Source organism: Microtus oregoni, unplaced genomic scaffold (genome assembly GCF_018167655.1).
Source record: "Microtus oregoni isolate MIOR12 unplaced genomic scaffold, Mior012 000022F_ref0000154, whole genome shotgun sequence".
In the NCBI taxonomy this organism is placed as follows: domain Eukaryota; kingdom Metazoa; phylum Chordata; class Mammalia; order Rodentia; family Cricetidae; genus Microtus; species Microtus oregoni.
The window spans coordinates 14,004,197-14,025,180 of record NW_024543081.1 but is presented as its reverse complement, the minus strand read 5'-3'; the positions used below and the strand labels follow the sequence as shown (position 1 = coordinate 14,025,180).

General features: G+C 51.9%; 1 protein-coding gene across 1 annotated transcript; it reads left to right on the top strand.

Moving 5' to 3' along the window:
- Nucleotides 1-9,868: 9,868 nt before the first annotated feature.
- Nucleotides 9,869-19,923, top strand: Cbx6 (chromobox 6). Its single transcript, XM_041672331.1, has 5 exons — nucleotides 9,869-10,069; nucleotides 10,247-10,290; nucleotides 10,438-10,503; nucleotides 10,625-10,691; nucleotides 14,878-19,923. The coding sequence occupies exons 1-5, from the start codon at nucleotides 10,001-10,003 to the stop codon at nucleotides 15,871-15,873; spliced, it is 1,242 nt and encodes a 413-aa protein (XP_041528265.1). The 5' UTR covers nucleotides 9,869-10,000; the 3' UTR covers nucleotides 15,874-19,923.
- Nucleotides 19,924-20,984: the final 1,061 nt, after the last annotated feature.

Here is a 20,984-nt window from a genome sequence, read left to right as displayed (position 1 = left end):
ACTCCCGTCTGTAGCTTCATTGGTGGAGTTACCTGTTAGGGCGGGGCATGTCAAATGAGGAGGAGCCAGAGGAATGAGGGAGAGAACACTGGATGTAGAAGGGATGGAGAATGTGAGTGTCGACCAACCCCACATTAGGGCAGAAGCTAATGCCCTCCAGAGTGACTCCTTCTGGGGAAAGAATTAGTAAATACTGTCTGAAAATCAGGGAGCATGTGGGCTGTGAAAAGGGTTAGCTGTGACATGTTTCTTCTGTCTCTAGAGTGGATTCAACACACTGACTGTCACTGTAAAAAAACATGGAAGTGTGCATGCTTTTGTTAGTTGCTTTTGCAGGCCACAATCCTTGAGAGAAAGAAACAATTTATTTTGGCTCACAATTTCGGAGGGTTTTACTCCATTGTGATGAGGAAGGCAAAACCATATAGCTTAAATTATGGTCATGGAGTGTGTGGTGAGGGCCGTCACTTTCATTTATTTATTTATTCATTCATTTATTTATTTATTTATTCAGCCACCACCTACCCATCTATCTATTTATGTTTATGTGTATGACTGTTTAACCTATATGTATATCTGAGTACCACATGTGTGTCTGATACCCACAGAGACCAGGAAAGGACAATGGATCCCTTGGAACTTGAGTTACAGATCCCTTGGCACTAGAATTGAATTTGGGTCCTTTGGAAGAGCAGCCAGTGCTCTAAAGCATGGAGCCACCTCTCCAGCCCCCAGGCTATAACTTTCAAAGACCTGCTCCTAGTGACTAGCTCCAAAAGTGAGGTTCTATATCCTAAGGGTTCCATGGTCTCAGAAAGTGGCATACTACCAGCTGGGGGGAACATGAACATGTGGGGAACATAGCAAATTGAGACCAGGTCAATACAGTGTGTGTGTGTGTGTGTGTGTGTGTGTGTGTGTGTGTGTGTGTGTGTGTTGAGACCTGAGTAGGCCTGGCAGTTAGATACACACACATCCAGCATCAGAGACCCGCCACGTGCCTGACTGAATTCCAGAGGCCTAGAAGGCAAATGCCGTACCCTTACAACAGTTCTATAAGACAGGAGAGACTCTCCATGGTACAGAGGAGATGCCAGCTCCAGGCTTCACAGCTGGGTGCCCCTTAGTCTCCCACCCATAAGGCATCTTTCCACTCTGCACTTCCAGAGCCCAGTGCAGAGAGAAGGGGGTTTACAGCAAGGGTTTGCTCGGCTCCTAAAACTCTCCTAGGTGACCCATGCACACAGCCAATGAACATGAGCTCACCACTTGCTGCGTTCAAAGTCCTGTGCTGATGAAGGGGACGCCAGGCAGGCAAAGTCCCTGCTCAGGAGCTTGGGGCCTGGTGAAGGAGTTAGAGTTAAATGTGGGAGGCAGTATGAAGGGCTAGGAAGGGAATATAGTAAAGAAAGGGAACAGAGACTGCCAGCAGATGTGAGATAGAATCTTCTGGAAGTTGGAGAGCCAGCTACTTTGAATAACAGTATAGAAGCAGAAATAAAAGAGTCCTCACTTCAGCAAGGTGGAGAGGGAGACCAGCCTCTTGGAAGTTGACCCCTGACCTCCCCAAGGGTGCGACGCACCCGTGTATCCACACACATACACACAGAACAATAATAATATTTCAAATAAACGAGAAGGAAAAAGTGGTAACACTTGAAAAAAAGACTATGAGAGTGAAGGCAGCAGGTGAGACTTTAGCTCCTAGAAATGTCAGATGCTGTGCCCATGGAGCCCCACCAGTATGGCTGCCTAAAGGGGAGCTGAACAAGACTGCACCAACAGACGTGAGAATGTGGTGATGGGCACTCACGTGGCCTTAACCACAGGCAAAGAACTGCAGGCAGCAAAGGAATGTCCAGTGGAGAAATAGTTTGCCCCAGGAAAGAGCACATGGTTATCCAATGTCAAATGGTCAATGTAATGGTCTGTCCTGTCCCTTTAAGAGACAAACCCTACCCACTCCCCCTCCATTGCCCCCCCCCATTTTCCCCCTTCTCCCCTTCCATAACCCACTAAATAAATATCCAACTTCACACTGCATGGCATGCCTATGCATCTTGGTCTCTCACCCACTATGGCTGCTGGCTGAGGCTCCTCATGGGACTGGCTGCCCCGCTGAGGTCTCTCACCTGCCTCACGGCTCCCTGCCAGGGGCTCCCTGCCTCGTGACCCACAGTGTTCTCAGACCTGCTGCCCACTGCCACCACTCGGGGACCTGCAACAGTTTTAGGGACTTGCTGCTCTCGGTCTCCCACCCACCATGCAGCTCCCTGCCTAGAACCCGCTTGCCCTCAGGTTTTGTTGGTTTTAAAGGATAGCCTCACCAAACAAATTTCAGTAAAATACAAATACAAGTTATTAAGATGTGTACCTGAAAGTTATAAAAGTGTGAGAACAAATACAAGCTATCAAAATTCTCTCTCATGCTGCCTTTTATAGTCTTAAAGATACTTTTCATTATGCAAAAAATATCTGTCAGAGTCATTCTGATATAAATATGCTACTGTTTAAATTTTCACAACCCCCCCCCAATTCTTGTAAGTTCCAGAGAGCCAAATTGGAGGATATACCTTAAACAGGTCAGATACACCCCTCTCAATTCCCTGGTCCTAAGATTTTTTTCCCTAAACTTAAATTTGTCCTCTGTTCTGCCAATGCCTTAAACAGGTATAAGAGACATCAGACATTTCCATACCACAAACACCAGACAGGAGCAAAGTGACCAGCTATGCCAAGATGTGACCAGCACCCTGCTTTCTCAGGTTCCCCCCCCAAGACAATGCCCACAAATAAGCAGGAAGAAGTCGAGAATCTGCTACCCCAATTTCTTTAATCTGTTGTGCCTAACCCCCTGCCTTTTTATTATAAAAAAGAGATGGGAATGTAATGGTCTGTTCAGTCCCTTTAAGAGACAAGTCCCCCCCCCCCCCCCCACCAAGGCAGGCAGATCTTCCTTCTGCTTCCAGCCTGAGCTCTCTTCCTTTCAGTCTCTCTCCAAAAGAGGTCGCTGCTGTCATGGTCTCTCCCCACCCCCGTTTCTCTTTCTCTCTCTCTGCCTCTCTGCTCTTCTTCCTTCTCCCCTTTCCCCATTCCCCTTCCATAACCCATTAAATAAATATCCAACCTCACTCTGCATGGTGTGCCTATCCATCTCAGTCTCTCACCTACCATGCGGCTCTGAGCCTAGGACCCACTAGCTCTCATGGCCCACAGGCTATTGGGGGCTCTCTGCCTGGGACCCGCTGCCTGCCACTAAACCACAACTGTCTGCCCTGAAAACATACAGATGGGTAACCTAAGCAGACCAAGCAAGTTGTATATGTATATTTAGGAATACACATGTGCGTGCATGTGCGTGCACATGAGCACGCACATGCACACACACAAACATTCACAAAATATTCAAGAATTTGAAAGGAAACAGGGAGGAGTTGGTGGGTGGGGTGAGAGAGAGGAAATGATGTAATTATATTATAATCTCAGAGCCATGCATCCATCTGAAGGCAATGTCCATGGTGTCTCACTCAGCCAATAGAGGGAAGAGCACATGCCAAGGGCCTGGGGTGAGTACCAGTTTGGCATCTGCAGAGCCCATCAAAATGCATGAGCTGAGGTGTTCTCCAGAACCCCTCCAGATGACCCAGTAGTTAAGAGCATCCATTGGCTGCTCTTCCAGAGGACCCAGGTTCAATTCCTAACATCCAAATGGCAGCTCACAACCATCTGTAGCTCCAATCCCAAAGGATCCAATACTCTCTTCTGGTCTCTGCATACAATAGGCATACAGGTGGTACACAGACATACATGCAGGTAAAACACCCATATACATAATTTTTTTTTTTTTTTGGTTTTGTGAGACAGGGTTTCCTGTGTCGCTTTGGAGCCTGTCCTGGAACTCATTAGATCAGACTGGCTTTGAACTCACAAGAGATCTGCCAGCCTCTGCATCCCAAGTGCTGGGATTAGAGGTATGTGCCACCATCGCCTGGCTAAAATAGAATAATTTTTAAAAAGATGCATAGTATGTCTCATTGCTGCATCAGAACATGAGGACCCTGCCCAGATGCCCTGGATCATTTTAAACCCTCCTCCCCCTCCAACCCCTCCCCACCTCATGCTTGTGCTTCGCTGTCCCCATTGCCTTCCTCCGAAGGCCACACCCAGCATAATAGAGCTCACAAAGACAGAAGCAGGAATTTAGCATTCCTCTGCTGCAGTCTAGAGCCAGTGATAACTGGTGGGCATAATACTGATGAATAATCCAGGGACAAGGCCGGTGGAGGATCGAGCTAGGGCTGCGCACTGCTTGAACATGGACTGGGGGAGCCACAGCACTGTGTAGCTAACACGCAGATCAGACAGATCAGAAGCACAGCACCTTCCAGTTTGCAGTGAGGGTGATAAGGACAGAGTAGCAGGCTCGACTGAGTTGGCCGACTGGGTCACAGCCCCAAGACCTCATTTTGAATGTAGGCTCCATGCCCTGCAGTTTCCAAAGCACAAGGCTCTGCTTTCTGTCACTAGGAGGGAACATCTTACTCAGTGGTGAACTTGCCATGGAACGAACCTTCCAGGGGACAGACCTTCCATGGGTCCTGGAGAGATATAGATTCTTTTTTCCCCTTCTTCTTGTTCTTTCTTTCTTTTTCCTCTCTCTCTCTCTCTCTCTCTCTCTCTCTCTCTCTCTCTCTCTCTTTGGTTTCTTGAGACAGGGTTTCTCTTTGTAGCTTTGGAGCCTGTCCTGGAACTCAACTCTGTAGCCCCAGGCTGGCCTCAAACTCACAGAGATCTGCCTGCCTCTGCTTCCCAAGTGCTGGGATTAAAGGCATGTGCTACCACTGCCCTGCTTTTTTTATTTTTTAAAAAAATTTATTTACTTGTATTTTATGTATGAGTGCTCTGCAGGCCAGAAGGGGGCACTAGATCCTATTACAGATGGTTTTGAGCCACTATGTGGTTGCTGAGAACTGAACTCAGGTCCTCTGGAAGAGCAATTAGTGCTCTTAACCACTGAGCCATCTCTCCAGCTCCCCTCTTTCTTAATTTTAAAAATATTTACTTGGTTATTTTTCTGTGTGCACATGTGCCGCGACTTTCATGTGGAGGTCAGAAGACACATTATGGAAGTCAGTTCTCTCCTTCCGCCATTGGGTCCTGGGGACCAAACTCCGGGTGTCAGACTTGGTGCCTAGCACTTCCTGTGCTGTGCTGGCCACAGTCCACCTGCTGAACCGTCTTGCAGGTCCTCAGATCGTCTTTCTTTCCGATTTTGACCTTGCTCAAAGTCATCAGGTCCGAGGGCATCTGCCATTCCAGACTGATGTGGTAATGCCAGACAAAGCCCCTCCCACCTTCCCTATCCCAGGTGCCCCTCCCACCTCCCGCATGGGGTCTCCACACATCTGTTCCCTCACTTGCCTAGCAGGCTTTAATTAAAGCACTTACATGTACCAAAGGCTGCGGACGCAGCATCAGTAGCTGGAGATCACAGAGGAATTGTCCCTGAAATACCTCATTGTAAGGAGCACCTACCCCCAGAGACCTTACTAGTTGTAACAGGAGCTATGTCCCAAATTGAGACCTACTTTTTGTTATTATTGTTATTATTTATATATTATTTTGTTATTATAATAACCCCGAGTCCCTGTCTTAGTCCCTGTTCTATTGCTGTGAAGAGACCTAGGCCTTGACACTATAATCAAGGCACCTTATTAAAGAAAGCATTTAGGGGGCTGGAGAGATGGCTCAGTGGTTAAGAGCATTGCCTGCTCTTCCAAAGGTCCTGAGTTCAATTCCCAGCAACCACATGGTGGCTCACAACCATCTGTAATGACGTCTGGTGCCCTCTTCTGTCCTGTAGACATACACACAGACAGAATATTGTATACATAATAAATAAAAAAATATTTAAAAAAAAAAAGAAAGCATTTAATACAGTTTCAGAGGGCGAGTCCCTGGTCACCATGGCAGGCAGGCAGGCATGGTGCTGGAGCAGTATTGAGAGCTTACATCTTACCCACAAGAAGGAGGCAGAGAGAGAAGAGCCTGGCACCAGCTTTTAAAACTTCAAAGCCTACGCCCACTAAGACACCTCCTCCTACAAGGCCACACCTTCTAATCCACCAACTAGAGACTGAGCTTTCAAATCTAAAAGTCTATGGAGGGCCATTCACATTCAAACCACTAGGGTCCCCTTTGCAAGGTGGCTGTGGTTTGTCCCGTCCAGAGGCGGAGTCTATTGTCCCATCCTTGAGTGCTTAACATAGTAGTGAACACAATACCAGCTTACTGTATCTACACCTACAGGTCAGCAAACCCGAGTGTGTATTCTGGTCTCCTAGACTGCCATCAAGGTGACAGCATTGCTGTGTTCTCATCGGAAGACTCAGGGCCCTAGGACAAGCCCCAGAGCTGTTGACATGTTTCACTGCCTGGGATTGTAGGATGGAAGGCCTCTGTTTCTAGAAGCCATGCCCCTTTCCTGGCACTGTCTCTCTCTGAAGTGTGGCAGTTTGCTTCTTCAAGGCCAACTGGATGACAGCTCTGTTGGCCAGATCTTTCCCTTTGGGCAATCCAGGGTTAACTAATTAGGGACCTTAAACACATCCGTAAAATCACTCTACTTGTCCCAGAGAACCCAACTGTACCACAATCCTAGCCCATTCCACAAGCTCTCTCCACACTTGAGGGGAAACGGTGGCACCGAATGTGTGCACCAGGAACCCTGAGCTCGCATCCTGCATTGACAGAAGTGTTTTGTGACTTCCACAGTTGGTCCTTCAGGGCTTCTGCAGGTGTGAGGGACTCTGAGCTAGTGCAGGGTTAGAATAATGAGAGCTCATCAGGAGACAAGAGACCAATCCTCAGCTTCAGCCTTTCTCCTTGTAACCACAGTGATGACCCTGGGCAAGACCAGGAAAGAAAAAACCTTCAGCTGAGACTGTCAGCAAACAGAAGGAGAGGGAATACATTCTGAACCCTCACAGCTACACTTACGGGCTTTGGGCTCCAGGTAACGGGTCTCAACCTGCGGGTTGTGAGCCCTTTGGGGGCACATATCAGAGTTACATGATGATTCATAACAGTAGCAAAATTACAGTTATGAAGCAGCAACAAAACAATTTTTTGGTTGGGGGTCACCACCACATGAGGAGCTGTGTTAGGTCGCAGCCTCAGGAAGGTTGAGAACCATGAAATAAGAGGATCAATCCTCTAAGGATTGTTCACACAGACTGGGAGAGCAGTTCTGTCTGTGTGGTACTGAATAAAACATCAGAAGCTGTTGTGAGAAGGGGAGGAGACATTGCCCCCAGAATGAGAAGACCTTTTCTAGGCATCCACAACCAAGGGGCAGGCTTAAGAGGGGTGGGGGAGCTATAAAGGCCGCATTTTTTAAAATGAATCAAGACTTAACAATTCTCAGAGCAGTCAATGACCAAAAGGTGTTAGAAACCACTGAAAATTAAGGTGGGGGCTGGGAAGATGGCTTAGTCTGTAAAGTACTGGCCATAGATTTGAATTCAGAACACCCACATAAAGAGCCAGGCAGAGCAGTACAGGCTGTAATCTCAGCACTGGGGAGGGGCAAACACTGAGGATTTCTGGGGTTTGTGGGCCAGTCCAACCAGTCACTGAGCTACAGTTTAGTTGAAAGACCCAGTCTCAAAAAATAAGGTGGAGAATGACCAAGAAAAACTCCTGATATCAATCTCTGGCTTCCACAAGCGTGTGCACCCATATGCTTGTACACAAACTCACAGAGAGAGACACAGACAGACACACACAAAGATACACACATATACACACACAAATACAAAGAAGAAAGAAGTGAAACAGAGAAACTAAGGTCTTGAGAGGGGACCATGGACTGTGTGAGAAAGGAGAGCTGTGATTAGATTAAGACCACACCGCAGGGAGAGTACCTTGGGTCAGCATAACCACGGGGTCCTTTTGAAGAAGCAGAAGGTGTTAAGGAGATGAGCAACAAAGCCACGTACCAAGGAGAGGTAGCAGCTTCTAGAAGCCAGCTGAGGCCTGGAACTGGCTGTCTCTTTAAGCTCCTCAGCCTTGACTTCAGCTCAGTGACATTGACTTGGGACTTCTGCCGTCTTAAGCTGATGAATTTGGGGCTGCTTGTCAGAGCGGCAACATGAGGCTCGTCCACCCCGGTGGTGGAACTCCTTGCATGTGTGGTAGGCACCTTTCTCACTGGGCTCGCCTGCTTTCTGCAGCTTCCACAAAGGCTGCTGAATGATCTAATATGGGGACTGATTGGATCTTCATTCTGTGGCCTCCTCAGCCTTCAGGATCGGACCGACACCCACACATTCAGCCTACCTGTTCATCCACACCACCCCAGAAGATTAGCTCGCTATTCAGGGAAAGGTCACTTTGGGCTTGCCGACGTGCCAGCACTTTCTCAGTGGCGTAAATATCTTGAGGGGGGCAGAAGGATTTTAGTTGATCTAATTTCTCTATATATCTATACTGGTGCAGAGACGAAAAGCTGAGATTTTCATATGGTGGATTTGCACGTTGAAATGGCAGTACAACAGGGACAAGCACACACGCCTCCTAATAAGCCAATCATGGAATCAAGAGACAATCCTGACCCTTACCATCCCCCACCCAGGCCAGCCCTAGACAGCAAGTGAATGGAGCAAAATCTGTGTTAATGTTCAATCAATATCATGAAGGGAGGAAAATAACTCCAGAACAGTGTATATAATACAACCCTACGCGTGTAAACATTTAAATATACCGAATGTATATTCCTGTACTCTACTGGTGGGTGATGTGTGTGTGTGCATATTCATGCAGGCCTGGGTTTAGGGGAAGAACGGGGCTAGAAGATCCTAATGGTTTTATGCAGATTATGGACGGTTGACTTTTCGCTTCCCTATCCGTATGTGTTTAACATTTCTGTTTTGCAAAGAACAAGACCATGAGCCTAATGGAAAATAAGATTAAATAATTTCAAAACAAACGGAATGGAAGGTTTCGCGAGGCAGATTTCGGCGAGCTAAGCCCTTGGGGGACAGCTCCAGATCTCGCTTGCGCCTCCCCAAGTTCAGTGGCGGAGTCATCCTCGCATCTGTGGACTGTAGGATAGTGGTGTGGCCTGCGGCCTGAGAAACGAAAACAAATTTGATCAAGAGGGCGGGTTCTGCTGAGTGACCCAAAGAAAGCCCGCTTTGGACTCAGTCGGGGATGCCGGGCGGTTCTCTTCCGAGACCGCTCCCTCTTTGCTTTACAAACATACCGCCCTCGAGGTCTGCTTGCAGGTGCTGCTCACAACCCTGGTCTCAGCAGACCTGGGTCACCTCCGCCTCCAAGCCCAGCCCCCCTTTCCTGCGGTGGCCTTTTTGTTTTAACTCATCTGAACCGGTTACAAAACCACACTCCCACGAATACATAAATAATGGATGGGGTGATGTATTAAAGAAATCCCCACAAGGTCTGGCAAAGCTGCAGCGAATGCATTTCTGCTGTATCATATTTAACTATTTGCAAACGTCTGCAGGAGGATGCACTGCGCCTGCAAACTCGGGGATTCATCGCACCTCTCGGTCGAGGGCCTGGCAATTCAGGCATGGGGAGTTAGAAGGAGGGTAGGAGGTGGCAGGGATCCTGGTCCTTCAGGATGAAGCAGGACAAAGTAAAAATGCACTGCACCTCTCCCGGTTTGGCACCAGCCACGCATCCATCGGTCTCCTGCCAGGACTGCGGCGGAGAGGATAGGCCCCTTTAAGAGCCAGCGCGCGCCCCCGCCCCGCGAGCGCTCATTTTCCCTAGCAACCGCCCCGGGGGAGGGGGAGGTCCTGGCAACAGAGCTCAGGGCCCGAGCGTCACGTGACGGCCCGCAGCTGGAACGCGAGCACGCGCCCCGCTGAGCGCCCGCCCGCCGGGGGCCTGAGCGCTGGGGCGCGTGCGCGAGCGGTGCAGCACCGGCCGCGGGAGCAGGGAGTATTATGGGCTGTGGGTGCCTCTGAGCAAGATGGAGCTGTCTGCAGTGGGCGAGCGGGTCTTCGCGGCCGAATCCATCATCAAACGCCGGATCCGCAAGGTGAGCCCTCGGCCCGGACTGCCCTGCGCTCCCCGCAGCGGTGTCGGAGCCCGCGGGCCCTCGGGGCGCAGCGGTCCCGCTTGCCGGGCTCCCTCGGCCACCCCCGCGCCGCCGCCTCCTCGGGTCCCTGCATCCTCCCCACCCCCACCCCCTATTTTTTTTCTTTCTGTTTTTCAGGGACGTATCGAGTACCTGGTGAAATGGAAGGGGTGGGCAATCAAGTGAGTATCGTGGGGTCGGTGGCGTGGAGACCGGGGAGGCGGCAGAAGGCACTCGGGCCTGGGGTGGGGGTGCGTGCTGGCGTCCTCGAGGTGTGCCTCTGCCCCTTGGGTTTTCATTTTGCTTTTTCTGCACGCGTGACTCGGCAGGTACAGCACTTGGGAACCAGAGGAGAACATTCTGGATTCGAGGCTCATCGCAGCCTTCGAGCAGAAGTGAGTTGGGGAAGCTGTCCGGCGCGGTGGGGCGCCGTGCAGGGAAGCGGGAAAAGCGGGCTGGGCCGGGGAGTGGGGCCCGGGAAGGGACTCATATTTTTTTGGCGTTTCTTGACTGCAGGGAAAGGGAACGTGAGCTGTATGGGCCCAAGAAGAGAGGACCCAAACCCAAAACTTTCCTCCTAAAGGTAACCTGGCCCAGCCCCAGCAGCCCCCTCTTGGGCCCCCAGCTAGGGCGCAGCACAGGGCCTGCAAGGGAGGGACAGCTCCGCCGCTGCCTAGGCGGCAGGCTTTTCCAGAGGGGCCCCAGCTGGGCAGAGGGTGGTTGTAAGCCCCTGACAAAATCCCTGGCAGCAGGCCGCAGCCAGAGGGGCCTGGGAGTGGGATAATCAGGGATAAACCAGGGATTGGGGGTAGGGGGTGGGCTCCAGGAAGTGGGTGGGTGAGGCAGGTCGGGGCATACTCGGGAGAGGAGGTGAACAGGAAAGCTCTTTCTGCTAAGCGAGACCCTTCATCTCCAGCCTTGAATACACTGACCTGTACTGTGTGTTCTAGCCTTGGAGCTAGTCGGTATAGGCTGTCTCCTGGTAAGCAAGCCTCCCACCTTCCTGCCCTGTCGCTGCTCACCTCTCTTAGAGCGTATTCTGTGCCTTCCCCTTATACTTGGGAGCCCAATTTGAATTTGATCTTAAATTACTTCAGCTTGAGTTTGATCATCCACCCTGGACTATCAGCTTTCCGGTCCTGAGCCTGTCGACCTGATATTTCTGATATTTCTGGAGGTTCCAGTGAGGATGGGGTGGGGCGTGGTGAAACAGCCTGTTTGCATTGGCGAGGCAGCAAAGAACTTCAGAGGAAGCCATCTTGGAGAGTTAGGGGTGTTTTGTTTTATTTTTTATGAGGGAAGAAGAGAGCCTGGGAAGAGGAAAACAAGACTGACGTTTTGTACACTTAAGGCTGCAGGTGGCCTCACAAGGCTACCGTAGTTTCCCTAAAGGACTAAGGATGCCCCAGGTTTTCTTCCTAACAAATTTGACACCAGAAGAATAGAAAGGGCTCCTTGGAGAAGAGACTGCAAGCTGCAGAATCTCGAAATCTCCAGTTTGTCCAGAGCACTGAATGCTCAGTGGGGGCGGGGTGGAGCAGCCCCCCCGCTGACTCGGCCAGCACCTCCATTCAACGGTCTGGGCCTTAGGGCTAGCCTTAGACCAAAAGTGGAAAAAATGGTTTCCATAATTCTATAGTTTTGTATCTCATTCCCCGCCACCAATCACGGTGCATCATCTTCAGGCAGTAACGCAGCAACCTTAACCCTGATGCTTGCGGGTAGGGAGGGGTGGGCGGAGCAGCTGGAAGACTGGTGGGCTGTGTTGACAGCCTCTCAGCGCAGCTGGCGCGCCCTCTAGTGGCCATGGCGGTAATGAGCTTCAGTATCGATTCTCAAAATACCTTTTTCTTTAAAGTTGTAGTTTCTGGGTTTCCTAGGGGCACAACAGTGCTGAGTTCTCTGATCGAGTATCTCCTTTAATATCCTCAACATTCCGGTGGAGTTGGGAGTGCTATCCTCACTTCACAGATGGAAATAAGTTTCAAGAGTGAAGTTGAACACACGGGAAACATGGCTGAGAGTCGCTAGTGCAGGGGGTGGAGCTGCCTATGGTAGCATCTTAATCCAGAATTTAGGAAACAGCAGGACATCGAGAGATGTTTGTGAAGGGATGTAGAGGTAGCTTGGGCTGGACCTGTTGCTTTGTGACTGGGAGGCAGTTCAGAAAAATGCACTCAGCGTTTTCAGCCAGGAGCTGTACTCAGCAACATGGGAGCCGTTTTGAGGGCGCTGGTACATCCCCATTTCACACCGGGAGAAGAAAACAGGCCAAGAATTTGTCCACTGCCACAGAGAGCTAGCAGCAGTGTCTAGATGGTATCTGTAGTACATCCCAAACCCTGGAACCACTTGTCCCAGTACGGTGACTGTGTTATCTGTACTCAGTTTTGAAATTCACTAGGCAGACCCAGGTCCTACTGTCAAAACAGTCTCAACCTGAGGAAGATACATATTTTGTTAAATATGTAAGGGTTGGCATATATGTTTGTGTACCATGTTTATGCCTGGTGCCCATGGAGGCCAGAAGAGGATCCTCAGACTCAACTGGAGTTACAGGCTCCTCCTAGGTCCTCCGAAAGAACCGCCATTGCTCTTAACCTCTGAGCCACCTCTCCAGCCCACGAATTGTGCCTTATGCAATATTGTGTAGGCCTTGTTAAATAAGAGGTGTTTATAGACAGTTTGAAACCATACATAAGGAAGAGCTGGTTTCTCGCAAGCCTGGCATCCACAGGATTCTTTCAATAGCTGTCCTACCCTAGCTTGTCCTGAGTACTGACTGCGTCCAGATGTGTGGCCAGCAGGTGCTCTAATGCTGACCACAGGAAGATTAGGATAGCATGCAGAAGGAGAATGAGGTTTGCAGACGGTCGTCTTAGGTACAGTTTGCACACATTCTGCTACTCCATGGAGCATGTCACCCACCGTTAGACCTCTGTAGCACCCAGCCAGTCAATGTGGGGGCTGGAGAGATGTCTCAGTAGCTAAGAGTGCCTTGCTCTATGCAAGGGGCAGACCCCCACATACCTGGAACTCCAGCTCCAGGGGAGAGCCAATGACCCTTTTGGCTAATGTGGGCATCTGTGTACATATGCATTAAAACAAAAACAAAAAACAAACAGGTCAGGGAGTCGAGGCTGCTGAGTGAGTGAAGGCCACACCCTTATTTCTGAAGAGATTATTAGAATTCTTAGACTCCCTTGGAGGTGTGACTGGGAAAGGGTGTAAGGGGCCCCTGTGGAACTCAATTGACTGGAGAGAGGAAGGAGCCTTGGGAGCCAGCGGTACCCACCTGTGTGCTGCCACCTAGTGTCAGTGAGTGTTGACAGGGAGGCCCCAACCTTGGTGCAGAGCTGATTATCCTTAAGGTGTATTCCCCCTTGAGGGTGTGAGCTACCTGCCAAGATATTAGTTCACCATAATCCAGGACAGCCCTGACGGGTGACAGTCTAAGCTTGTTGGGATATACAGGTTGTCTCTTTGTACTGATTAAGCACCCAGTGTGTGGGACCTGGACGTGGAGAGCTTCCCCAAACACAGATTCCTCCAGGGGACCCTGACAGATTAACCAAGGGAATGAATTCCCCCCCCCCCCCCCCCCGCTCCTAAAGTCTACCCGCTAGATTAAGGCAGTCACAGGGCTAGCAGGTGCTGTGCTTCGCTGGAGCAGTGTTCACCTCAGAGCTCTGTCCTTCCCTACTCTGTCCCCAGGCCGTGTCCCACCCTGGCCTCAGGAACTGCTGGGGTTTTCTCCATATCTGGATGGGGTCTGGTCTCTGCTGTCATCAGGCGGCCTGGGTCTCCAGAGACAACAGCAGCTCTTGGAGGGGGATGTCATTCCTAGACCTGAGCAGCTGGCCTTTATCCGTCTCAGTGAAGGAAGGGCTGGCCAGGGAGGAGTCCCTGTCTGTTGTCCATTCTGAGTCTTTTGGCAAGGGGTGGTTCGAGTGGAACCAGGGCTTGAAGGGCCTTTCAGGGTTGGGGTTCCCATGAGGTAGCCGCTGAGCTGCTGTTGAACCTGCGGCTTTTCAGAGCTCACTCTTGTCTCTGATCAGTTGTCTTGGTACTGGCTTGGGGGTATATAGGTTTTGGGATCCACTGGTGTGGGTAGGATGAGGGCAGAGAGGAGGGCCTGTGGGCTGGGACAAGGGCCTCTCTGGAGGTGATGGTCATCTATCGAGTTAGGGATGGGGCTGGGAGGATCTACTTCTGTCACGAAGAATTAGCCATTGGAAGAGCCCCAGGCTTGGTTGAGATCCTTCACAGAGGGTTCCCTCACAGGCTCCCCCCGACCCTGTCATGGTTGCTGAGTCAGCAAAGAGTGGCCTTTGGAAAAAACCCTCCCCGCCCCCCCCCATGCACACTTAGTGGTAGTAAAAAAGACCAAGCTCTAGACGTTATGACATTTTTTTTTTTAGTGAGTATCATGTGATCTATGCTAGCCTCAAACTTGTTGTATAGCTGAGCATAATCTTGAACTTTGATCTACTGCCTCCTCTTATGGAGTGCTGCAATTACAAGGGTGCCCTGCCATGACAGGTGACAGGTTTATGTTATGCTGTGGAATCTAGCGCCCTGTGCATGCTAGGCAAGCACTCTACCATCTGAGCCGCGCCCCCCTCCTACCTGTCGTAAGGGTCATAAGTCACTGATTGTTTTGAGTAGTCTCCTGAATATATGCTGACGGAACTCAGGGCTGTCTGGCTTAGGGATGTCCAGGGGTTGCTGTAAGTCTTGAAGTCCCACCCACGCCCCTCTGCCCACAGGCCCGGGCCCAGGCCGAGGCCCTCCGCATCAGTGATGTGCATTTTTCCGTCAAACCGAGCGCCAGCGCCTCCTCACCCAAGCTGCACTCCAGTGCTGCGGTGCACCGGCTAAAGAAAGACATCCGCCGCTGCCACCGCATGTCCCGCCGCCCCCTGCCACGACCAGATCCACAAGGGGGCAGCTCTGGCCTGCGCCCACCCATCTCTCCCTTTTCTGAGACCGTGCGCATCATCAACCGCAAGGTGAAGCCCCGGGAGCCCAAGCGGAACCGCATCATCCTGAATCTGAAGGTGATTGACAAGGGTCCGGGAGGAGGCAGCACTGCACAGGGTGCAGGGGCGCTTGCCCGCCCCAAAGTCCCATCGCGGAACCGGGTCATTGGGAAGAGCAAGAAGTTCAGCGAAAGCATGCTGCGCACCCAGATCCGCCACATGAAGTTTGGCTCCTTTGCGCTGTACAAGCCCCCGCCCGCCCCTCTGGCGCCCTCTACTGCGGGCAAAGCCGAAGTGGCCTCTGGTCCTGGGCTGCTCCTGGCCACCCCAGCAGCTGCCCCCTATGACGCACACAGCTCCAGCTCTTCCGGTTGCCCCTCACCCACACTGCAGTCCTCTGACCCAGACGATGCACCACCCAAGCTACTCCCTGAGACCATGAGCCGATCTGCTCCCGACTGGCGAGAGCCAGAGGTGCTTGATCTGTCCATCCCTCCTGAGGCGGCTGTCACGGGCCAGAGGGCCCCTCCTGATATCACTGCTGCTGCGGGCCAGGCCCTCCACACAGCCCTGGAGCCCACAGGTGCCTGCTCCTCCGAGCCCGAGGCTGGGGACTGGCGCCCCGAGATGTCGCCATGTTCCAATGTAGTCGTCACAGATGTCACCAGCAACCTCCTGACGGTGACCATCAAGGAATTCTGCAGCCCTGAGGATTTTGAGAAGGTGGCTGCTGGGGTGGCAGGTGCTGCAGGGGGTGGTGGTAGCACTGGGCCAAGCAAGTGAGGAGCTTCCCCGAGGAGGGAGGCTTGGGGGGGGGGGTTTCTTCCTGGAGTCATACTTGTGCTCCCACCCTGTCCCTGCCCTTAGACCCGTCTGCCTGTGCTTTGCTTGCCTCCAATGGCTCAGTGTTGACCCAGGGATGGGGCTGAGTAGTCCTGCACATGGGTAGGGCCCTGGTAGGGCACAGGAAGGAAGGAATGCTCCCTGGTGTCCCCAGCTCTGTCCCTGATTGTGCAGGTGGGGCCCAGTAGGTGGCTTCTGGGGAAGCCCAAGAACTTGGGGTTCACCTGCCCTACCCACACCCCACCCTGCCTCTCCTAGCTTGCTTCTTGCTCTGTGTGCAGTGTCTGGTCTCGGTGCTATCTCAGCGGCTTCAGGGCCCTTAGGAGATTCCACCTAGAGTGGGTACAGTTTCTTAGTGCCACCTGGGACTGAGTGAAGGATGAGGCCAAAATGGGCCCTCTCTCAACACCGCTGAGGGTGGCAGAAGCTGGGCCAGAGGTCTCCTTCCCTGCTTGCCTACATCAGGACCAGGCCCACACAGATCTTGTGCCCCAAACACCCTGTGTCTATCCAAAACCCCCTTTGAAGGTGGAGGGGCTGGCAGATGTGGCACCCTGCCGCAGCCTCTGGGCATCTTAAAGCCCCCTCCGTTTTCTACCAAAGGTGCTGTAAGAACCTGCTGTGGAGACTTCTGGCTGTGCATGCGTGTTTGCCCCTTGGCTTGTTCTTGCGTGGATCCTTGTGTGTGTTGGGTGCAGGGCTTCAGGCTTTCCCGCAACACCCTTTATGGTTCCTCAGAACAGGGTCTCTGAAAGCGTGGCCTCCCTTGCCTTAGCCAGGCCTGGCACAGTCCGGTCTGTGTGGTTTGTCGTGGAAGCCACAGGCCTCTCCTCCAATTCCAGGTTCCTGGGGGATATGGACCCCTCAGGCCTTTCTTGGGATGGTCAGCTTGGGAGGCGGACCTTCACACTGCAGACATAGCATGGGGACTGTGATGGGGAGGGCCCAGCTCCAGTCTCTTCTGTTGCAGATGATGGAGGAAGGAGATGCCCAGGGACCTCCCAGGGATCTTCGGTTTCTCCCACCCCTTTGGTTTGCTTTTAGCTGCTGAGCTTCCTGGCAGTCTAGCCTGTGGGAAGACTTTGGGTGCCTTGGGCAGCTTCGGTTGCCCTCTGCTGCTAGGGAACCGAGGCGTCCATGCCAATGGCAGAGACCAAAGCCCCAGTTTCAGGGCAGGTCAGAGGGGAGAGGGCGGGTGCCTGTCCCCAGGCAGCACTAGGGACACCACCGCTTGGGGTGCACTTGAGTGTGGAGTGGTATGTTCCTGTGTGTAGCCTGAGCTGGCTCCTGGTGTACACAGTCTCGGTCCATGCTCAAAGCGTGGTAAGAGGCAGAACTAGCTGACCCGAGGACGAGTATTCTGGTCTTAGGGGAAGACGTTCTTCCTTCCCACCCCTGCCAGGGTCTGCAGCACAGCCCCAGCCCTCCTGGCCCCAGGGTATGAAACAGGGGTCCTCACAGGGTTTGAGGGGGCCACAGTCCAGGTCCCAGCTTGTCCTGTGTTAACCCCATACCGTCCAAGTGCCAATTGGCTTTTTCCCCAAATAAGGGCTGGTATTTCACCTCTGTCCCCAGAGGCGATTTCCCCCTCCCCTTTCCCCAGGTGAGTCACCACCTGGGTGCCAGTTACAGGTGTTTGCAGAGACCATAGAAATGTGTTTTCCTGAGAGTCTGTGTCATTTGTGACCTTTTTTTGTAAAGAAGTTGTGTTTTCAGAGGTGATTTTATGACAGGAAAGTGAAAGAGTTAGTTTTGCAAAAAATGAAAAAAAAAGGAAAAAAATTTTTAAAAAGTTAAAAAAAAACAAAGAAAAGAAAAAATAGAAAAAAAATTATTGTGAGATTCCTAAGAGTGTGGGGCGAAGGGAGACCATAGTAACGCAGCGATTGCACAGGTGAGGTGATAGTGTTGGGGTAAGATGGAGGCCCGAGCTAGCTGGTGGGGCCCCCAGGGTTGAAGGCACCATGGCCATGCTGCCCTCCTCCTGGCAGCAGGCAGGGCATGTCTTCTTTGGTGACCTAGGAACAGACTTCCACTCCAGTTCTTGTTTGAAAGGAAGGGTGACAGCCAGTCCCCAGGGAACCAGCAGGAAGCTCAGGGGACAGGTAGGTGGCAGTTGTGGGACTTCTTGGGGACTAGATTCACTGTGCTGAATTTTCTCCAGCTTGCTGGGACACGTGGTTCCCAGTAGCTCCACAGTCTCCCTAAAGACCCAGAACCTTCGAGTTGCCCTGGTTGGGAAAGGGATACAGGCTGGGGAAGCCACTGATGGGGTCACCCCCTCTGTGCATGCTCTGAGCTCAGGCACAAGGCCTCAAGGTGCGTGGATGCGGGGAGGCGCAGGGTTGCTGGAGAGCAGGACCCCTCTTCCCTCTGCCAGACAGCCTGGAGTGAGGCCTAGAGCTCCCCACACACCCCTGCACAGCCTGCCCCACCTGCCTACTGCAGGCCCCTCCTCCCTTGCTGCTTTTTTGTTTTCCTGATTACCAAGTTGCAGTCTGGTTTGCTTTATTTTTGTACGTGAAATGACCCCCTCCCCTGATGGTCATGCCCTGTAAATGTTCTCTTCCCACCCACTTGTCAGGAAATGAGAGTAGGCGAGTCCCCAGGGTCTTGGGTTTTGAGATGGAAGGTTGGGCCCCATCCCTGTTTAACCGGTCGGTCCCTCTGTGAAAGGGCTGGGCAGTGCAGCAAGGCCTCCGCACAAGCACTCTGGGACCTCCAGCTGCCCACAGCCCCTAAAGGAGCAAAGTGAGCCTCCTTCCTCTGGTCGAGCCATTCTTGCTCCAGTGGGAGGGCTGGAATGGGAGGCGTTGTCTCTTTCAGAGGAGGCTAAGTCACTTGACTGGAGTAACGGAGGGCTTAGAGCCCAGGCCACCCTGGCCTTTGACGGGAAAGAAGGGGACTTCCTCACTAGAGAGTGGATCTGGCAGAAACCGGGTCAGTCAAGGATGTGGGCTTAGGCCAACCCTCAGGCCTCTGGGACCTGAGAGGCCACACCCCTTTCCCTTTTCTGGTTTGTTTGGCTTTTTTTTTTCCTTTGTTTTGTTTTGCACTTCAATGGAAGGTGGAACCCAGTCTGGTCAGCTCTTCCTTGGGTTCCTGTGCACTAAGGCTAAGGTGGCCTCTGGGGGGGGGGGGGGGGGGTTCTGTGGTTCAAAGAATCACTTTTTAAAGGAAAAGAGAGAATTTAAGGGTTTTAGTTTTCTGTCTGCTTCTTTTCTTAGTTCAGAAAGCCCAGAGTGGGGTTTCCACACCCCTTCTGACAGCCACCACCGAGAAGAGGCAGCTGGTTAGGTGGGGGCTCAGGACTCCACTGCCCAGCCTATAGGTAACCTCTGCCCTTAAGGACTCCACTCCCACTGTATGTAGAGCATCAGTCAGGTGATGGAGCCAGAGGGCTGGAGAGGCCAGGTGGAAGGAGTCAAATGCTGGGCATTTGTGCCAAGGGCTGAAGCAGGCATCTTTTCGTTGGTTTTAACTTAAAAACACAAAGGCCTAAAGAAATATGTATCTTATAATTTTGTTTTAATTTTTAAGAAGCTCATTTGATGAACTGCACGAATGGATTCTATATATAAATATATATAATATACGTACATAGCTCTATATTTGGGGACGGGCACTGTCTCTTTTCTCTTGCGTTTTAAGGATGACGTGTCTTTGCCTTTGTCTGTGGTTCAACCATCCAGCTCCCAGCTGGCTAAACTTTGCCTCCAGTGGTTCATGGCAGGAATATGGTAAAGCTGGCCAATGGACGAAGGGGTGGGGCCCCAGTCTGCCCTGCCCCTTGGGGAGGACTTCCGGTGGGGAAGGGTAGCTTCTTTTGGATGTGGTGTTCGGTAGATTCTGGGCCAGGGGAGGGCGGGCTCGTGCTGATCACTCTGTCTCGTTCGTTTCGTTCTGCTGCTCTTCAATATTGTATCGATGCCAGGAAAAGGGGGTGAGGCCTCTTTCACCCCCAAATAAATTGTCACATTCCGAAGCTGATCCCAGCCCCCTGGAAGGGGTGTGTCTGCCTCATTTCTTCTGGTTCCCATGGCACTTGATTTCTTTCTTTGATGAGGTCTCTAACCCACACTGGCCTCGTACTCGTGGCAACCCTCCTGCCTCAGTCTCCTAAATTGGGATTATAGGCACAGCAGATAAAGGCACTTGCCATGAAACTTAGCAACCTGAGTTCAACCCCCTTAGAACCTAAAAGGGGAAGGTGAGTAACCAACTTCGCAAAGTTGTTATCTCGTCTCCACACTCAAGACATGACATGCTTTTCCCTTACGTGTATTTGTGCACACACATATACATACTACGCATATAAATTGCACACACATAAATTAAGGGGCTGGAGATGGCTTAGAGGTTAAGAGCACATAATGCTCTTGCAGAGGACCCAAGTTCGATTCCCAGCACCCATGTAGGGTGACTTGCAATCGTCTGTAATTCCAACCTCAGGGGTATGAGCTGCCTCTGTCTCCAAGGGCACCTGCATTCAGTCACATGCACACATACATGCACATACATGTACCTTCTTTAAAAAACTGAATGATGGTAGAAAATCATCCATGAGGATAGTGTCGGGGCTGGTCAGTCCTCCTACTCCCCAGCCAGCATGAACTGTAGGCCCGCAGGGCACTTGGCTGGGAACACAGGTCTGCTGTGTTTGGAACTAGGGTTTTGACTGGTAGGCACGTGGTGAGAATGGAGGGCTGGGGACCAGCACCCACAGAAAGGAAGGGCCCCCTGGGGCTGTCATGTCATTCTAGAGCCTGAGGGAACACATGGCTGCCTTTGCTGCTGGTCCCCACATTTTGGCCCCATATGATCTGAGAGTGGGGTGTGGTCTTCCGCACTTCTCAGTGCCGTGAGCAGGCAGCAACCTCGGACGGACGGACTCCAGCACTGTCCTTAGTAAGCATGACCCTCCTGTGGGCTCCTCCTGTGGGCTCCATCCGGCAGCACGTTCCATGAACATCTGTTGGTCAGGTGTGGGCACAGTGTCACTCCTTCTCCTCCCACCCCAACCCAGTGTCCGATCTCCATGTCCAGTCTCT

What these genes read in the sequence shown, in the direction of transcription:
- Cbx6 (XM_041672331.1), top strand. Translation starts at nt 10,001, where the DNA reads ATGGAGCTGTCTGCAGTGGGCGAGCGGGTCTTCGCGGCCGAATCCATC. An exon ending in TCAAACGCCGGATCCGCAAG is followed by an intron (nt 10,070 to 10,246) that starts GTGAGCCCTCGG and finishes TCTGTTTTTCAG; the next exon opens with GGACGTATCGAGTACCTGGT. An exon ending in ATCGCAGCCTTCGAGCAGAA is followed by an intron (nt 10,504 to 10,624) that starts GTGAGTTGGGGA and finishes TCTTGACTGCAG; the next exon opens with GGAAAGGGAACGTGAGCTGT.